The 19,631-nt window shown below is 32.5% G+C and overlaps 1 protein-coding gene across 5 annotated transcripts in view; it reads left to right on the top strand.

Annotated features, from left to right (window-relative positions):
* The window catches only part of LOC136031060 (solute carrier family 40 member 1-like), a 90,736-nt gene that overhangs the window by 45,397 nt on the left and 25,708 nt on the right, over window positions 1-19,631 (top strand). For all 5 annotated transcript variants that reach the window (XM_065710305.1, XM_065710304.1, XM_065710302.1 and 2 more), the window contains one exon: window positions 2,708-2,850. In XM_065710305.1, coding sequence (XP_065566377.1) covers window positions 2,708-2,850 — 143 coding nt within the window. The remainder of the gene's footprint in view (window positions 1-2,707; window positions 2,851-19,631) is intronic.

Below are 19,631 nucleotides of genomic sequence, written 5' to 3'. Positions count from 1 at the left end.
CCAATCAAGTAGCTATTGGTATCCATTTTTTAGAGTTTTGGTTACTATTGAGCCGGGTCGCTCCTTACTACAGTTCGTTACCACGAATTGTTTGATTACTCCGTACATGAAATGGGTTGTCCCCTCCGCAATCCCTCGCTCTTTACGCTAAAGTTTTTAATTGTTTTAAAAAGTAGAACTGTGGCAAAGAGTCAAAATTTAGCGTAAAGAGCGAGGAATTGCGGAGGGGACAACTCATTTCATATACGGAGTAATTTCTGTTCGTTTTAAGTTTTAATGACGCTCCTTTCAGTTAAAAAAAACTAGTTTTTTTATTTAATTTCTGAACGTTTTTGAATTAATGCATGTTTGATTTGGGCTCTCCGCACATAAATTTGCATATCAATTCTTTTTTTGGCTAAATGGCTTTTTCGTAGTTTTGATCAGACGATTTTGAGAAATAAGGGGTGGGGAAGGAGGCCTAGTTGCCCTCCAATTTTTCGGTTACTTAAAAAGGCAACTAGAACTTTTAATTTTTAACGAACGTTTTTATTAGTAAAAAATATACGTAACTTAAGAATTGACTTACGTAACAAACTTTTATATTCTTATATTTTTTATTATGTATATGAGGGGGTTTGTCCTTTCGTTAATACCTCGCTCTTATGCTAAAATCTTAAGTTTTGTCCCAATTCTTTAAGAATGACCCCTGAATCAGAAAGGCCGTAGAATAAATAGTTGAAATTACTAAAAACACTTTAGCATAAAGAGCGAGGTATTTATCTGCTCCTAAATACCTCACTCTTTATGCTAAAGTATTTTTAGAACCCCTCATATGCGTAATAATCTCTGTTCGTTTTAAGTTTTAATGCTACTCCTTACTTTCAATTGAAAAAACCTTTTCATGTTTATTTTTTCATTGTTTTTTTTTTATAGTAATGCTTGAAAATCCCGCGCCCTTTTCATTGAATTTCTCTTCCCCCATGACATATTCCTCCAAGGAAAGATCCTCCCACATAGCCCCCTCCCCTCAACCCCACCCCCGAACCATAAAAAATCCCCCTGAAAACGTTTGTATACTTTCCAATAACCATTACTGTATGTAAACACTGGTCAAAGTTTGTAACTTGCAGCCCCTTCCCCAGGAACTGTGGGGGAGTAAGTCATCCCCAAAGACATAGTTATTATGGTTTTCGACTACGCTGAATAAAATGGCTATTTAAGAATTTCGATCCGTTGATTTTGGGAAAAAATGAGCGTGGGAGGGGGCCTAGGTGCCCTCCAATTGGTCACTTAAAAAGGGCACTAGAACTTTTCATTTCCGTTAGAATGATCCCTCTTGCAACATTCTAGGACCACTTGGTCGATACGATGATCCCTGGAAAAAACCAAACAAAAAAAAAAAAAACACGCACCTGTGATTTGTCTTCTGGCAAAAAATACGAAATTCCACATTTTTTGTTGATAGGAGCTTATAAGGCAAATTTTTTCAGGCTCGTAACTTTTTATGACAAAGACTAAATTTGATTAAACTTATATATTTAAAATCAGCATGAAAATCCGATTCTTTTGATGTTCTTTTAGCATCAAAATTCCGTTTTTTAGAGTTTCGTTTACTATTAAGCCTGGTCGCTCCTTCTACTGTTCGTTACCACGAACTGTTTGAATAAAAATTCCGTTTTTTAGAGTTTCGTTTACTATTGAGCCGGGCCGCTCCTTACTACAATTCGTTACCACGAACTGCTTGTATATTATCTTATCTTGTCTACACAAAACAAGTTCATCAATTGATTTTTTTTTTTTTTTACAGTTCTTTTTTCTTTTGCTTGTTAGTGCAATCAATATATTAAGAAAAATTTAAAAATACTCCGAAGGTTCCCATACAATCGTTTTGCCTGGTGATAACTCAGGCAATCCTAGTTTTAAATTTAATTTACTACGATTATAATCAACTAAGCTTTTACCCTAGCGACCAGTATAAAATTTTCTGTCTAAGAAAGGATAAATCTTTTAAATTTTGTTGCACGGTTACATAAAACAAAATAATACTTCAAAAAAAAAACATACATCAAGATTTACGCTAATGCGCACTCTTCAGCAAATTAAATTTTAGTTGAAAAACAGAGTTGAAATTTACTGTAATTATTCCATAGTGCTCATACGATTCGAATTCAAGCCAGTTAATCTGTATAATTTGCTAATTAATTGTAAAATGTAGATTATATTGCCTATAACATAATTTGTATTTAATTACCCACATTTTCTTCTATATGCAAAAACCTCACTGAACAACCGAAGGCTTTATGATTAATAACTTAGTGTGTTGTATAGAATTTCAGCATTTAAAATAAAAACATTTCCATTATCTTTTACTTTTGTTTAAGATATAGGCTTGAGAGCCATTTATGTGTATCAAGAACTGTATATTAAAAAGAAATTGGTTGAAATGTTCTTGCCTCAAAAAATAGTGTGTGGTGTCGCTTGAAAAAAAGGCCGATACTTATAAAAAGAGAAAGCTTTTTCGTTTAGATTTTACTAAAAATATATGGATTCTCGGAATAATGTCTACATTAGTAATCCGCTACTTATCTTCAAAGTTGGATTGAATATTGTTTCAATATTACTGTGGCACAGTCATACTTAAAGAAATTAAGTTGGTTTTCCAAATTTTTAATGCTTTTCAAAGAAGTATTGTCTTACGTTATTTTTACTGCTTAAATCTTTTCAGGAATGGATTTGGGCTTATACTATGCTACATATTATTTATCATTTTTGCCTCAGCAGCAAATTTGGCAAGCATTGCCTCCTCAATTATAGTAGGAAAAGATTGGATTGTTGTTATTGCAGGCCCCAACACCAACAAGTTGTCTAGTAAGTTCATGTCTTGTTTCTCACTTTTTGCTCTTTTTCTCTCCTGCTTCCTCCGTATCTAGTAAAGAAGATAGTGAGAAGTTTTATCCTGGAACTGCTGAAGAATCTCTTATGTTTGGGTTAAAATAAGGTTTCAGAAGGAGTAATATTTTGTTCTGGAGGTCGAATTTCATGTAATCAGACCAAAAAAATCTCTCGACCCTAACACTGTATTTACTTCTTAAAAATTCGTTAACCCGCTCAAAGAATTTTGAGATAATTAATTATAATTAAAAATAATTGAGATTCTTTATTCTAGTCATTTTTTGAAAGGCAATAAGAGATAAGATTTTTCATTTAGTGATCCTGAACCACTAATGTGGACTGGGATCTTTTTTTTAATTAGCTTAAAATCCACATTTTTTGTAAAGAACACAATGTGGCAGCGCAATAGATGACGCCTCTGGCTAGCTTAGTAAAGACTACACAAATATAGAAAAAGAATACGAAAATGATCAAATATCAGTCAGGTGGTAACAGTCATTGTATAAAATAACTTAAGGCATACTTATTTGAAGGCAGAGCTCCTCCATGCTCCTCAAAAAAGAACATAAAAAAAATAAAGTATTATTTATTAGTAAAAAAACCTGTTTTTTTAATGCTCTATAACTTATTTAATTGAAACTAAAAGTAAAGGGTTCATTATAAAAAAAAATATAAGTGACTTGCTCAAAACCAAAATTTCATCCTCCATGTTGACTTTACTGAAATATTTAAAATCCTAATGTCATTTCAAACATTTATGGCTAACATAGTTGAAACTGTGCTCTCATCCTTCGTGGCGAATCATAAGAGAACATGAAAGAGGAATATTAAATATTTGTCATGTTTTAATCCGTAATGTTTTTGTCCAGTGATTTATAAAATTATGACCAAGTATGAGTGATATACTAATTTGTAATTGTTTTTCCCAAACGATCTTTGAATTACTTATTCGAAAACGGAAGCTTTGATGGACATAGCAGTGCTACGACCTGTCTCCTCAGAGACAGGCTTGTTTAAAACTTGAAACCAAATAAAAAAAGCACTGGGTAATTGATAACCCCCCTATTATTGCCTATGAGCGTCTACCTGTCTCCTAATACAAGTTTATCCCTCCCCGCTGCTACAGTTGCTAGGCTTATGGCTACACTACCCATAAATATGAAAAACCTGCAAAATGCTCGAACTGCAGTGGGCCACCTAAAAACAGACGAGGCAACCCATGTCAGCTTGCGATAAATGTGCTCTCTATGGGAAAAGTAAACATGTTTGCATGTCCTATAAGTGTTCTGAAGTTCTAAAGATGATTAAATGAGTCGCTTGTTAAGAGCAACTACTTGGAACATTAATGGCTCTGTGGTGAATAAAAGGTCTATCCTATGCGAGCTTATGCGTTGCTATGATGTATTATGTCTACAAGACCAAATTCTCTCCGATAATGTCCGTAACTTGCTCATTTTTGATGGATTGATTAAGGTTGTTTGACATTAAGGGTAAAGGAAGGGCTTGTGGTGGTGTTGTGGTCCTCGCACGTGCTGAGCTTTTGCGTACCACTCCTATCCTCGTTGGAATTTTTTATTTCAGAAAAATACAACTTGTCTACCTGCTGAGGCTGTTTTTCTTCCATGTTGACTCAAAAGCGAACCTGAAAAAGAAAATGAATATCAAATATTAGTCATATGTTTAAGAAGGGTTGTTTTCCAAATAATTTATAACTTACTTGCATGAAACTGAAGTTTTTCTTCCATTTAACTCAAAAGGGAACCTGGAAAAGACAAATACAATTTACTACTCATACCCTTAATTTCAGTTTTTTTCGAATTACTTATTGCTTACTTACGTGAAACTGAGGCTATTTTTCTTCCATGTTGACTCAAAAGCGAATCTGAAAAAGAAAATGAATATCAAATATTAGTCATATACTTAAGAAGGTTTGTTTTCCAAAAAATTTATAACTTACTTGCATGAAACTGAAGAGTTTTCTTCCATGTTGAGTCAAAAGGGAACCTGAAAAAGAAAATAAATACCAAGTATTACTCAAATGCTTAATAAGAGTTGTTCTCCAAATAATTTATAACTTACTTGCATGAAACTGAATTTTTTCTTCCATTTGACTCAAAGGAAAACCTGGTAAAGACAAACATAATTTACTACCTTTACGTTTAATATCAGATTTTTGCAAATAACTTATAACTTACTTACGTGAAACTGAGATTTTTCTTCTTCCATGTTGACTCAAAAAGGAACCTGAAAAAGGAAATGAATATCAAATATTAGTCATATGTTTAAGAAGGATTGTTTTCCAAATAATTTATAACTTACTTGCATGAAACTGAAGTTTTTTTCCCATTTGACTCAAAGGAGAACCTGGAAAAGACAACATAATTTACTACTCGTACGTTTAATATCAATTTTTTGCAAATAACTTATAACTTACTTACGTGAAACTGATATTTTTCTTTTTCCATGTTGACTCAAAAAGGAACCTGAAAAAGAAAATGAATATCAAATATTAGTCATATGCTTAACAAGGATTGTTTTCCAAATAATTTATAACTTACTTGCATGAAACTGAAGTTTTTTCTTCCATTTGACTCAAAGGAGAACCTGGAAAAGACAAATATAATTTACTACTCCTACGTTTAATATCAATTTTTTGCAAATAACTTAAAACTTACTTACGTGAAACTGAGATTTTTCTTCTTCCATGTTGACTCAAAAAGGAACCTGAAAAAGAAAATGAATATCAAATATTAGTCATATGTTTAAGAAGGATTTTTTTCCAAATAATTTATAACTTACTTGCATGAAACTGAAGTTTTTTCTTCCATTTGACTCAAAGGAAAACCTGGTAAAGACAAACATAATTTACTACCTTTACGTTTAATATAAGATTTTTGCAAATAACTTATAACTTACTTACGTGAAAATGAGATTTTTCTTCTTCCATGTTGACTCAAAAAGGAACCTGAAAAAGAAAGTGAATATCAAATATTAGTCATATGTTTAAGAAGGATTGTTTTCCAAATAATTTATAACTTACTTGCATGAAACGGAAGTTTTTTCTTCCATTTGACTCAAAGGAGAACCTGGAAAAGACAAACAAAATTTACTACTCCTACGTTTGATATCAATTTTTTGCAAATAACTTATAACTTACTTACGTGAAACTGAGATTTTTCTTCTTCCATATTGACTCAAAAAGCAACCTGAAAAAGAAAATGAATATCAAATATTAGTCATATGTTTAAGAAGGATTGTTTTCCAAATAATTTAAAACTTACTTGCATGAAACTGAAGTTTTTTCTTCCATTTGACTCAAAGGAGAACCTGGAAAAGACAAACATAATTTACTACTCCTACGCTTAATATCCTTTTTTTGCAAATAACTTATAACTTACTTACGTGAAACTGAGATTTTTGTTCTTCCATGTTGACTCAAAAAGGAACCTGAAAAAGAAAATGGATATCAAATATTAGTCTTATGCTTAAGAAGGATTGTTTTCCAAATAATTTATAACTTACTTGCATGAAACTGGTTTTTCTTCCTTTTGACTCAAAGGAGAACCTGGAAAAGACAAATATAATTTACTACTCCTACGTTTAATATCAATTTTTTTGCAAATGACTTATAATTTACTTACGTGAAACTGAGATTTTTCTTTTTCCATGTTGACTGAAAAAGGAACCTGAAAAAGAAAATGGATATCAAATATTAGTCATATGCTTAAGAAGGATTGTTTTCCAAATAATTTATTACTTACTTGCATGCAACTGAAGTTTTTTCTTCCTTTTGACTCAAAGGAGAACCTGGAAAAGACAAATATAATTTACTACTCTTACGTTTAATATCGATTTTTTGCAAATAACTTAAAACTTATTTACGTGAAACTGAGATTTTTCTTCTTCCATGTTGACTCAAAAAGGAACCTGAAAAAGAAAATGGATATTAAATATTAGTCATATGTTTAAGAAGGATTGTTTTCCAAATAATTTACAACTTACTTGCATGAAACTGAAGTTTTTTCTTCCATTTGACGCAAAGGAGAACCTGGAAAAGACAAACATAATTTACTACTCCTACATTTAATATCAATTTTTTGCAAATAACTTATAACTTACTTACGTGAAACTGAGATTTTTCTTCTTCCATGTTGACTCAAAAAGGAACCTGAAAAAGAAAATGAGTATCAAATATTAGTCATATGTTTAAGAAGGATTGTTTTCCAAATAATTTATAACTTACTTGCATGAAACTGAAGTTTTTTCTTCCATTTGACTCAAAAGGGAACCTGGAAAAGACAAACATAATTTACTACTCATATCAATTTTTTCAAATAACTTATAACTTACTTACGTGAAACTGAGGCTTTTTTTCTTCCATGTTGACTCAAAAGCGAACCTGAAAAAGAAAATGAATATCAAATATTAGTCATATGCTTAAGAAGGGTTGTTTTCCAAATAATTTATAACTTACTTGCATGAAACTGAAGAGTTTTCTTCCATTTGACTGAAAAGGGAACCTGAAAAAGAAAATGAATATCAAATATTAGTCATATGCTTAAGAAGGGCTGTTTTCCAAATAATTTATAACTTACTTGCATGAAACTGAAGTTTTTTCTTCCATTTGACTCAAAGGAAAACCTGGAAAAGATAAACATAATTTACTACTCCTACGTTTAATATCAATTTTTTGCAAATATCTTATAACTTACTTACGTGAAACTGAGATTTTTCTTCTTCCATGTTGACTCAAAAAGGAACCTGAAAAAGAAAATGAATATCAAATATTAGTCATATGTTTAAGAAGGATTGTTTTCCAAATAATTTATAACTTACTTGCATGAAACTGAAGTTTTTTCTTACATTTGACTCAAAGGAAAACCTGGTAAAGACAAACATAATTTACTACCTTTACGTTTAATATCAGATTTTTGCAAATAACTTATAACTTACTTACGTGAAACTGAGATTTTTCTTCTTCCATGTTGACTCAAAAAGGAACTTGAAAAAGGAAAGGAATATCAAATATTAGTCATATGTTTAAGAAGGATTGTTTTCCAAATAATTTATAACTTACTTGCATGAAACTGAAGTTTTTTTCCATTTGACTCAAAGGAGAACCTGGAAAAGACAAACATATTTTACTACTCGTACGTTTAATATCAGTTTTTTGCAAATAACTTATAACTTACTTACGTGAAACTGAGATTTTTCTTTTTTCATGTTGACTCATAAAGGAACCTGAAAAAGAAAATGAATATCAAATATTAGTCATATGCTTAAGAAGGATTGTTTTCCAAATAATTTATAACTTACTTGCATGAAACTGAAGTTTTTTCTTCCATTTGACTCAAAGGAGAACCTGGAAAAGACAAATATAATTTACTACTCTTACGTTTAATATCAATTTTTTGCAAATAACTTAAAACTTACTTACGTGAAACTGAGATTTTTCTTCTTCCATGTTGACTCAAAAAGGAACCTGAAAAAGAAAATGAATATCAAATATTAGTCATATGTTTAAGAAGGATTTTTTTCCAAATAATTTATTACTTACTTGCATGAAACTGAAGTTTTTTCTTCCATTTGACTCAAAGGAAAACCTGGTAAAGACAAACATAATTTACTGCCTTTACGTTTAATATAAGATTTTTGCAAATGACTTATAACTTACTTACGTGAAACTGAGATTTTTCTTCTTCCATTTTGACTCAAAAAGGAACCTGAAAAAGAAAGTGAATATCAAATATTAGTCATATGTTTAAGAAGGATTGTTTTCCAAATAATTTATAACTTACTTGCATGAAACGGAAGTTTTTTCTTCCATTTGACTCAAAGGAGAACCTGGAAAAGACAAACATAATTTACTACTCCTACGTTTGATATCAATTTTTTGCAAATAACTTATAACTTACTTACGTGAAACTGAGATTTTTCTTCTTCCATATTGACTCAAAAAGCAACCTGAAAAAGACAATGAATATCAAATATTAGTCATATGTTTAAGAAGGATTGTTTTCCAAATAATTTAAAACTTACTTGCATGAAACTGAAGTTTTTTCTTCCATTTGACTCAAAGGAGAACCTGGAAAAGACAAACATAATTTACTACTCCTACGCTTAATATCCATTTTTTGCAAATAACTTATAACTTACTTACGTGAAACTGAGATTTTTGTTCTTCCATGTTGACTCAAAAAGGAACCTGAAAAAGAAAATGGATATCAAATATTAGTCTTATGCTTAAGAAGGATTGTTTTCCAAATAATTTATAACTTACTTGCATGAAACTGGTTTTTCTTCCTTTTGACTCAAAGGAGAACCTGGAAAAGACAAATATAATTTACTACTCCTACGTTTAATATCAATTTTTTTTGCAAATGAATTATAACTTACTTACGTGAAACTGAGATTTTTCTTTTTCCATGTTGACTGAAAAAGGAACCTGAAAAAGAAAATGGATATCAAATATTAGTCATATGCTTAAGAAGGATTGTTTTCCAAATAATTTATAAGTTACTTACATGAAACTGAATTTTTTTCTTCCATTTGACTCAAAAGTGAACCTGGAAAAGACAAACATAATTTACTACTCATATCAATTTTTTCAAATAACTTATAACTTACCTACGTGAAACTGAGGCTGTTTTTCTTCCTTGTTGACTCAAAAGAGAACCTGAAAAAGAAAATGAATATCAAATATTAGTCATATGCTTAAGAAGGGTTGTTTTCCAAATAATTTATAACTTACTTGCATGAAACTTAAGAGTTTTCTTCCATTTGACTGAAAAGGGAACCTGAAAAAGAAAATGAATATCAAATATTAGTCTTATGCTTAAGAAGGATTGTTTTCCAAATAATTTATAACTTACTTGCATGAAACTGGTTTTTCTTCCTTTTGACTCAAAGGAGAACCTGGAAAAGACAAATATAATTTACTACTCCTACGTTTAATATCAATTTTTTTGCAAATGACTTATAACTTACTTACGTGAAACTGAGATTTTTCTTTTTCCATGTTGACTGAAAAAGGAACCTGAAAAAGAAAATGGATATCAAATATTAGTCATATTTTTAAGAAGGATTGTTTTCCAAATAATTTATAACTTACTTGCATGAAACTGAAGTTTTTTCTTCCTTTTGACTCAAAGGAGAACCTGGAAAAGACAAATATAATTTACTACTCTTACGTTTAATATCGATTTTTTGCAAATAACTTAAAACTTATTTACGTGAAACTGAGATTTTTCTTCTTCCATGTTGACTCAAAAAGGAACCTGAAAAAGAAAATGGATATTAAATATTAGTCATATGTTTAAGAAGGATTGTTTTCCAAATAATTTACAACTTACTTGCATGAAACTGAAGTTTTTTCTTCCATTTGACGCAAAGGAGAACCTGGAAAAGACAAACATAATTTACTACTCCTACATTTAATATCAATTTTTTGCAAATAACTTATAACTTACTTACGTGAAACTGAGATTTTTCTTCTTCCATGTTGACTCAAAAAGGAACCTGAAAAAGAAAATGAGTATCAAATATTAGTCATATGTTTAAGAAGGATTGTTTTCCAAATAATTTATAACTTACTTGCATGAAACTGAAGTTTTTTCTTCCATTTGACTCAAAAGTGAACCTGGAAAAGACAAACATAATTTACTACTCATACCCTTAGTTTCAATTTTTTCAAATAACTTATAACTTACCTACGTGAAACTGAGGCTGTTTTTCTTCCATGTTGACTCAAAAGCGAACCTGAAAAAGAGAATGAATATCAAATATTAGTCATATGCTTAAGAAGGGTTGTTTTCCAAATAATTTATAACTTACTTGCATGAAACTGAAGAGTTTTCTTCCATTTGACTGAAAAGGGAACCTGAAAAAGAAAATGAATATCAAATATTAGTCATATGCTTAAGAAGGGCTGTTTCCCAAATAATTTATAACTTACTTGTATGAAACTGAAGTTTTTTCTTCCATTTGACTCAAAGGAAAAACTGGAAAAGATAAACATAATTTACTACTCCTACGTTTAATATCAATTTTTTGCAAATATCTTATAACTTACTTACGTGAAACTGAGATTTTTCTACTTCCATGTTGACTCAAAAAGGAACCTGAAAAAGAAAATGAATATCAAATATTAGTCATATGTTTAAGAAGGATTGTTTTCCAAATAATTTATAACTTACTTGCATGAAACTGAAGTTTTTTCGTCCATTTGACTCAAAGGAGAACCTGGAAAAGACAAACATAATTTACTACTCCTATGTTTAATGTCAATTTTTTGCAAATATCTTATAACTTACTTACGTGAAACTAAGATTTTTCTTCTTCCATGTTGACTCAAAAAGGAACCTGAAAAAGAAAATGAATATCAAATATTAGTCATTTGTTTAAGAAGGATTGTTTTCCAAATAATTTATAACTTACTTGCATGAAACTGAAGTTTTTTCGTCCATTTGACTCAAAGGAGAACCTGGAAAAGATAAATATGATTTACTACTCCTACGTTTAATATCAATTTTTTGCAAATATCTTATAACTTACTTACGTGAAACTGAGATTTTTCTTCTTCCATGTTGACTCAAAAAGGAACCTGAAAAAGAAAATGAATATCAAATATTAGTCATATGTTTAAGAAGGATTGTTTTCCAAATAGTTTATAACTTACTTGCATGAAACTGAAGTTTTTTCGTCCATTTGACTCAAAGGAGAACCTGGAAAAGACAAACATAATTTACTACTCCTACGTTTAATATCAATTTTTTGCAAATATCTTATAACTTACTTACGTGAAACTGAGATTTTTCTTCTTCCATGTTGACTCAAAAAGGAACCTGAAAAAGAAAATGAAGATCAAATATTAGTCATATGTTTCAGAACAATTGTTTTCCAAATAATAACTGATAACTTACCTACGTGAAACTGAAGTTTTTTCTTCCATGTTGACTCAAAAGGGAACCGGAAAAAGAAAAGTGTCAATTATTAATTATTTGCTTGATAACAATTTCGTTCAAATTATTTATAACTTACTTGCGTAAAACTGAGGTTTTGAGGTAAAACCCAAAAAGGAATCTGAAAAAGAAATATGTTAAGGTTTTGAGGTTTTGAATATATCTGAGGTTTTGAGTTAAAACTCAAAAAGGGATCTGAAAAAGAAATATATCAAATATTAGTCGCATGCTCAAGAAAGATTTTTCTTTCAAATAATTTATACCTTACTTACATGAAGTTGAGGTTTTTTTCTTCCTTGTTGACTCGAAAGAGAACCTTAAGTATAAAAATATCGAATATTAGTCACATGCTTAAGTATATTTTTTCAAATAATTTACAGCTTACTTACGTGAAAGTGAGACTTTTCTCTTCCATTTTGACTAAAAAGGGAACCTAAAAAAGAAAAAAAGAAAATATTAGTCATATACTTAATAATTTTTTTTTTCAAATTATTGATAACTTACGTCGGTGAAACTGTGGTTTTTTTCTTCCATGTTGACTCAAAAACCAACCTGAAAAAGTAAATTATCAAATATTAGTCATATGCTTAAGCAAATTGTTTTTCAAATAATTAATAATTTGAAAATTTGGAACTGAGGTTTTTTCGTTCCATGTATTCTCAAAAGGGAACCTGAAAAAGAAAAATATCAAGGATTAGTTTTTTGCTTGATAATAGTTTTTTTTTCAAATAATCAATAATTTACTTACGTGAAACTGAGGTTTTTTTTCTCTTCTAAGTTGACTCAAATGGGAACCTGAAAAAGAAAAATGTCAAAGATTAGTTTTTTTGCTTTGTAAATTTTTTTTCAAATACTATATAAATTATTACTGACGTGAAAGTAAGTTTTTTTTCTTCCATGCTGACTCAAGAGGGAACCTAAAGTAGGAAAATATCAAATACTAGCTGTTGGGGTGGCGCTTCGCGCCACCCCAACACCTAGTTGGTGGGGGCGCTTCGCGCCCCCCCCCCCAAGCCCCCCCGCGCGCGTAAGTCGTTACGCGCCATAATAGTTACGCGCCATTGTAGTTGTGTCCCTATGTCCCACCTGTGAATATAGATATATATATATATATATATATATATATATATATATATATATATATATATATATATATATATATATATATATATATATATATATCTATATATATATATATATATATATATATATATATATATATATCTATATATATATATATATATGGTTTTAACTACGTAAAACTTGCGAATATACATATAAATAGATTGTCAGGTTTACCGACTCTTGAACATGCAACATATAATGGTCCATGGGAAAACAATCTGTATTCAGATCTATACCTCATGATTCTAATGATTGCCCTTGAGCTTTGTTGATGGTGATTGCTAATCGACCATTCCCTGTCCCGGTGTCCCGGTCGTCATTTACATCCCCCTGTTTCCCCCGGTGTCCCCGTTGTAGTTGTGTCCCTGTGTCCCGGTCGTCATTTATATTCCCTGTGTCCCAGTCGTCATTTGTATCCCGGTGTCCCGGTCTGTATATACATTCGTTTTTTAGTTTTGTTTTTCTCCTTTATTTTTTTCCTTTTTTTTTCTTTTTTAGTTTATTTAGATTTTTAGATTTTTTAGTTTTTTTATTAGTTTTTAGTTTTTTTTTCTTTTTAGTTTTTTTGTAGTTTTTACCTTCTTTTTAGTTTTGTTAATTTTTTTTTTTACTTATGTCCTGGTCGTCATTTATACTCCCTGTGTCCCGGTGCTTTGTTGATTGCTAATCGAACATTCCTTTTGTCCTGGTCGCTTTCTCTTTGAGTGTCGTCATTTATTTTTTTCTTTTTTAGTTCTTTTAGTTTTTACCTTTTTTAGTTTTTTTAGTTTTTTAGATGAAAATTTTTTTTAGTTTTTTCCTTTTTTTCTTTTTAGTTTTTTATTGGTTTTTACCTTTATGTTAGCTTATTTTTCAGTTTTTTCCTTTTTTTTTAGTTTTTTTTTATTTTTATTTTTTTTAGTTTTTTACCTTTTTTTAGTTTTTTTAGTTTTTTTAGTTTTTTTAGTTTTTTAGCTTTTTTACTTTTTTTTTTAGTTTTTAGTTTTTTTGTAGTTTTTGCCTTTTTTTAGTTTTTTCAGTTTTTTTTTTAGTTTTTTATTGGTTTTTACCTTTATTTTAGCTTATTTTTCAGTTTTTTCCTTTTTTTTAGTTTTTTTTAGTTTTTAGTTTTTTTAGTTTTTTACCTTTTTTTAGTTTTTTAGTTTTTTTAGTTTTTTAGCTTTTTTATTTTTTTTATTAGTTTTTAGTTTTTTTTGTTTTTATTAGTTTTTAGTTTTTTTTGTAGTTTTTGCCTTTTTTTAGTTTTTTCAGTTTTGACGTCACCTGATCCAGTTTTTTCAGGTGACGTCACCTGATCCATCCATCCACAGACAGACAGACAACTTATTTTTATATATATAGATTAGTCATTTGCTTAAGATCTTTTTTTCAAATAATTTATAACTTACTTGCGTGAAGCTGAGGTTTTTTCTTCTATGTTGACTCAAAAGGGAATTTGAAGACAAATTTCAAATTTTACTCATATCTATATATATATAAAAATAAGTTGTCTGTGTGTCTGTCGAGTGACGTCATGTTTGTGTGTCGACTGACGTCATGTTTGTCGACTAACGAAATTACAGACCGGGACATCGGGACACAAATGACGACCGGGACACCGGGAAATAGGGAATATAAATGACGACCGGGACACTCAAAGAGAAAGCGACCAGGACACAAGGAATGTTCGATTAGCAATCACCATGAACAAAGCACCGGGACACAAATGACGACCGGGACACAGGGAATATAAATGACGACCAGGACACTCAAAGAGAAATTACAGACCGGGACACCGGAACACAAATGACGACCGGGACAAAAATGACAACCGGGACACCGGGACACAGGGAATATAAATGACGACTGCGACACTCAAAGAGAAATTACAGACTGGGACACCGGGACACAAATGACGACCGGGACACAGGGAAACAACAACAACGGGGACGCCGGGGGCACAGGGGAATATATAGATTACGACGGGGACACAGGGAATGTTCGATTAGTAATCACCATCAACAAAGCTCAAGGGCAATCATTAGAATAATGAGGTATAGATCTGAATACAGATTGTTTTTCCCATGTACAATTATATGTTGCATGTTCAAGAGTCGGTAAACCTGACAATCTATTTATATGCACAGACAATGGGACAGCCAAGAATGTTGTATATTCGCAGGTTTTACGTAGTTAAATATATATATATATAGATTTCAGCGGAAATCACATCATCAATTTCGTTCGAAGTAATTTTTTTATGTAGCCAGATTAGTATATGTGCGTGTTGCAAACCTCGTTTTTGCCATTCCACTGAGTACATCCAGCATCGCACTGACCCAAACACTTCAAGTTTTACTATGTAGTTTAGCAGTGATTTCAACTTTTGCCGGAAGACACGGGCCGTAATGTCATGCCTATGAACCGCCGATTGTCCTTGAAGTAAAAGCTGCAGTATCTCGTCCCAAGATTGATTACATGTAAATGTAATAAATAAATCTGGACGACCATAGAGACGAACATACGCAATAGCATCTTGAGCATATTCATGCATATGACGGGGACTGCCAGCATATGACGAAGGTAAAATTGTTAATCTTCCAACGTTTGTGGTATTACCGTCATTTATAACTGCATCTCGCAAATGAATGTATTGTTCAGAGCGGAGCTTGGTCTGATTCAGGCGGATATATAGCAAACGTTCTGATTCAATTTTAGCATACATATCAACGACAAATTGGTGAAACAATTCACGGCATTTTAAAATATAATTTTCTTCATCCTGCCGAATCATTAGTCTATAGGAATAATAATGCATTGCACTGCATTTCTTATTCATTTCTTTGTTAGTGGCTGGATTCATCAATTTAATATTAAAGTGATAGCCGTCGGCTCCATCCCAAAAAATGATAGGATATTGTAGGGCATCGTAGCATCGATGAGTTTCAGCAATTCTTAACAACTGAGCGTTTCGCTTATGAAGAATAATATCTCGAGGAAAAAACTGATCACCGACCATAACGATTGCCACTTCGTCGATAGTTGGAGCATTGTATCTACGCACATGTTGGCCAGGAGGCGTTTTGTCAGCGGAAATAACAATTTTATGCGTATCAGTAGGCATCAAATCGATGGCTGTTTTGAACAGACGCACTAAATTATTATTTTCGTGGAAAAGATGTGGCAATTGGGAAACGATTGTCCTTTCAACGTTGGGAGAAATTTCGCAACGTGCATTCAATTCAGAATTTCTATCACTGATGAAGTACAATTGTAAAAATTTATGATTCTCGCCTGAGAATGGTAGAAGGGACCCTGCTCGATGATAAATTTGCCCTTTTACTTTGAAAGTAGACATAAATTGATCTGGATTTTCGATTTGGGCTCCAAACGACGTCATTTGGAAACATGAGTTGTATTTTCTGATTTTTGACAAAAAAACGCTTAGATTCTGACGTAGTTCCAGTAAGGAAAGTCTTCAATGGCTCTGGTGGTGCAGCCAATAGAGGAAGTTTAACTTTTCCTGAGGCGCAACACATTCCCATTGTTTCACCATTGAATTTCAAGGCCTTGCAATAGGGACAAATTTTAGACATTGTCCCGATTTGAACACATCTACTCAAGCTATAATCATCGACTGGGCTGTACCTGAATGCCAGGCGATAACTTTCAGGTTGCTCTGATTCCTCGGCACGCTTTCTTTTCTTACTTTCTCTATCAGCAGCAAGCCTGATTTCTTGCTGTTCTTGTGATTCCTCGGCACGCTTTCTTTTCTTACTTTCTCTATCAGCAGCAAGCCTGATTTCTTGCTGTTCTTGTGATTCCTCGGCACGCCTTCTTTTTTCACTTTCTCTTAAGCAGCAAGTCTGCTTTCGCGTTGCTCTGGTAGTTCCTCGGCACGCTTTCTGTTCTTTCTTTCTCTATCAGCCTCACGCCTGTTTCCTTGCTGTTCTTTTGATTCCTCGGCACGCTTTCTGTTCTTTCTTTCTCTATCAGCCTCAAGCCTGTTTCCTTGCTGTTCTTTTGATTCCTCGGCACGCTTTCTTTTCTGACTTTCTCTATCAGCAGCAAGTTTTTTGCATAGACTCTTTGAGCATCTTCATCGGCTTTTGCCATTGTAAGTTCATTAGTCATTTTAAACTTAAACATTAATAGATTTCTACGTGAACATATATGTCTTAAATATCTTTAATGACGTCACCGTAATAGCAAAAATGACGACAACTAACTTCATGATTAAATATCTTTAATGACGTCACCGTCATAGCAAAAATGACGACAACTAACTTCATGACGTCAGTCGACACGGAAACATGACGTCACCTGACAGACAGACACACAGACAGACAACTTATTTTTATATATCAGGTTTACTGACTCTTGAAAATGCAACATATAATTGTCCATGGGAAAAACAATCCTTATTCAGATCTACACCTCATTATTCTAATGATCTGTCCTTGTGTCCCAGTCGTCATTTGTGTCCCGGTGTTCCAGTTTGTAATTTCTCTTTGAGTGTCCCGGTCGTCATTTATATTCCCTGTGTCCCGGTGTCCTGGTCGTCATTTGTGTCCCGGTGTCCCGGTCTGTAATTTCTATTCGAACAATCCCTGTGCCCCGGTCGTCATTTATATATCCCGCCTGTGCCCCCGGCGTCCCCGTTGTAGTTGTGTCCGGATGTCGCAGTCTGTAATTTCTCTTTGAGGTTCCTGGTCATTATTTATACTCCCTGTGTCCCGGTCGTCATTTGTGTCCCGGTGTCCTGGTATGTAATTTCATCAGTTGACAAACATGACGTCAGTCGACAGACAACTTCATGACGCATACAGCTCAATCCTTATAATGACGTCAGTCGACAAACATGACGTCAGTCGACACACAAACATGAAGTCGCTCGACACACACACACACAGACAACTTATTTTTATATATATAGATATCCCGGTGTCCCGGTCGTCATTTGTGTTTCGATGTCCCGGTCTGTAATTTCGTCAGTCGACAAACATGACGTCAGTCGACACACAAACATGACGTCACTCGACAGACACACAGACAACTTATTTTTATATAGATAGATATATAGATGTCCCGGTCGTCATTTGTGTCCCGGTGCTTTGTTGATGGTGATTGCTAATCGAACATTCCTCATTTATATTCCCTATGTCCCGGTGTCCCGGTCGTCATTTGTGTCCCGATGTCTCGGTCTGTAATTTCGTCAGTCGACAAACATGACGTGAGTCGACACACAAACATGACGTCACTCGACAGACACACAGACAACTTATCTTTATATATAGATGAATATATATATCTTCTATATGTGTAAAAATAAGCTGTCTGTGTGTGTGTGGGTCTGTCGTGTGACGTCAAGTTTGTGTGTTGATTGACGTCATGTTTTCGACTGACGAAATTACAGACCGGGACATCGGGACACAAATAACGACCGGGACACCGGCACATAGGGAATATAAATGACGACCGGGACACTCAAAGAGAAAGCGACTGGGACACAAGGAATGTTCGATTAGCAATCACCATCAACAGAGCACCGGGACACAAATAACGACCGGGACACAGGGAGTATAAATGACGACCAGGACATAAGCGAAAAAAAAAACTAAAAAAACTAAAAAAAGGTAAAAACTACAAAAAAATAAAAAGAAAAAAAACTAAAAACTAACAAAAAAACTAAAAAAGCTAAAAAACTAAAAAAACTAAAAAAGAAAAAAAATAAAAAAAGGAAAAAAAATGAAAAAAAGGAGAAAAACAAAACCAAAAAAAATAAAAAAAAAATAAAAAGAAAAAAACTAAAAAAAGTAAAAACCAAAAAAAAAACTAAAAAGAAAAAAAAGGGAAAAATACAAAAATTTATTTCATCATATACCATTTCAAAAACGAATGTATATACAGACCGGTACACCGGGATACAAATGACGACCGGGACACAGGGAATATAAATGACGACCGGGACACAGGGACACAACTACAACGGGGACGCCGGGGGACACGGAGGGATATATAAATGACGACGGGGACACAGGAAATGTTCGATTAGCAATCACCATCAACAAAGCTCAAGGGCAATCATGAGGTATAACTAAAAAAACTAAAAAAAAAGGTAAAAAACTAAAAACTAAAAAAAAGACCAATTCAAAAACGAATGTATATACAGACCGGGACACCGGGACACATATGACGACCGGGACACCGGGACACAAGGAATATAAATGATGCCCGGGACACTCAAAGAGAAATCACAGACTGGCACACCGGGACACAAATGACGACCGGGACACAGGGAATATAAATGACGACCGGGACACAGGGACACAACTACAACGGGGACGCCGGGGGGCACAGGGGGATATATAAATGACGACGGCAACAAAGGGAATGGTCGATTAGCAATCACCATCAACAAAGCTCAAGGGCAATCATTAGAATCATGAGGTATAGATCTGAATACGGATTGTTTTCCCATGGACCATTATATGTTGCATTTTCAAGATTCGGTAAACCTGACAATCTATTTATATGCACAGACAATGGGACAGCAAAGAATGTTGTATATTTGCAAGTTTTACGTAGTTAAAAACATATATATATATATATATATATATATATATATATATATATATATATATATATATATATATATATATATATATATATATATATATCCATATTCACAGG

This window comes from Artemia franciscana, chromosome 9 (assembly GCF_032884065.1).
Source record: "Artemia franciscana chromosome 9, ASM3288406v1, whole genome shotgun sequence".
Lineage (NCBI taxonomy): Eukaryota > Metazoa > Arthropoda > Branchiopoda > Anostraca > Artemiidae > Artemia > Artemia franciscana.
Note: the sequence above shows the minus strand (reverse complement) of the source record. Positions and strands in the feature narration are given on the sequence as shown.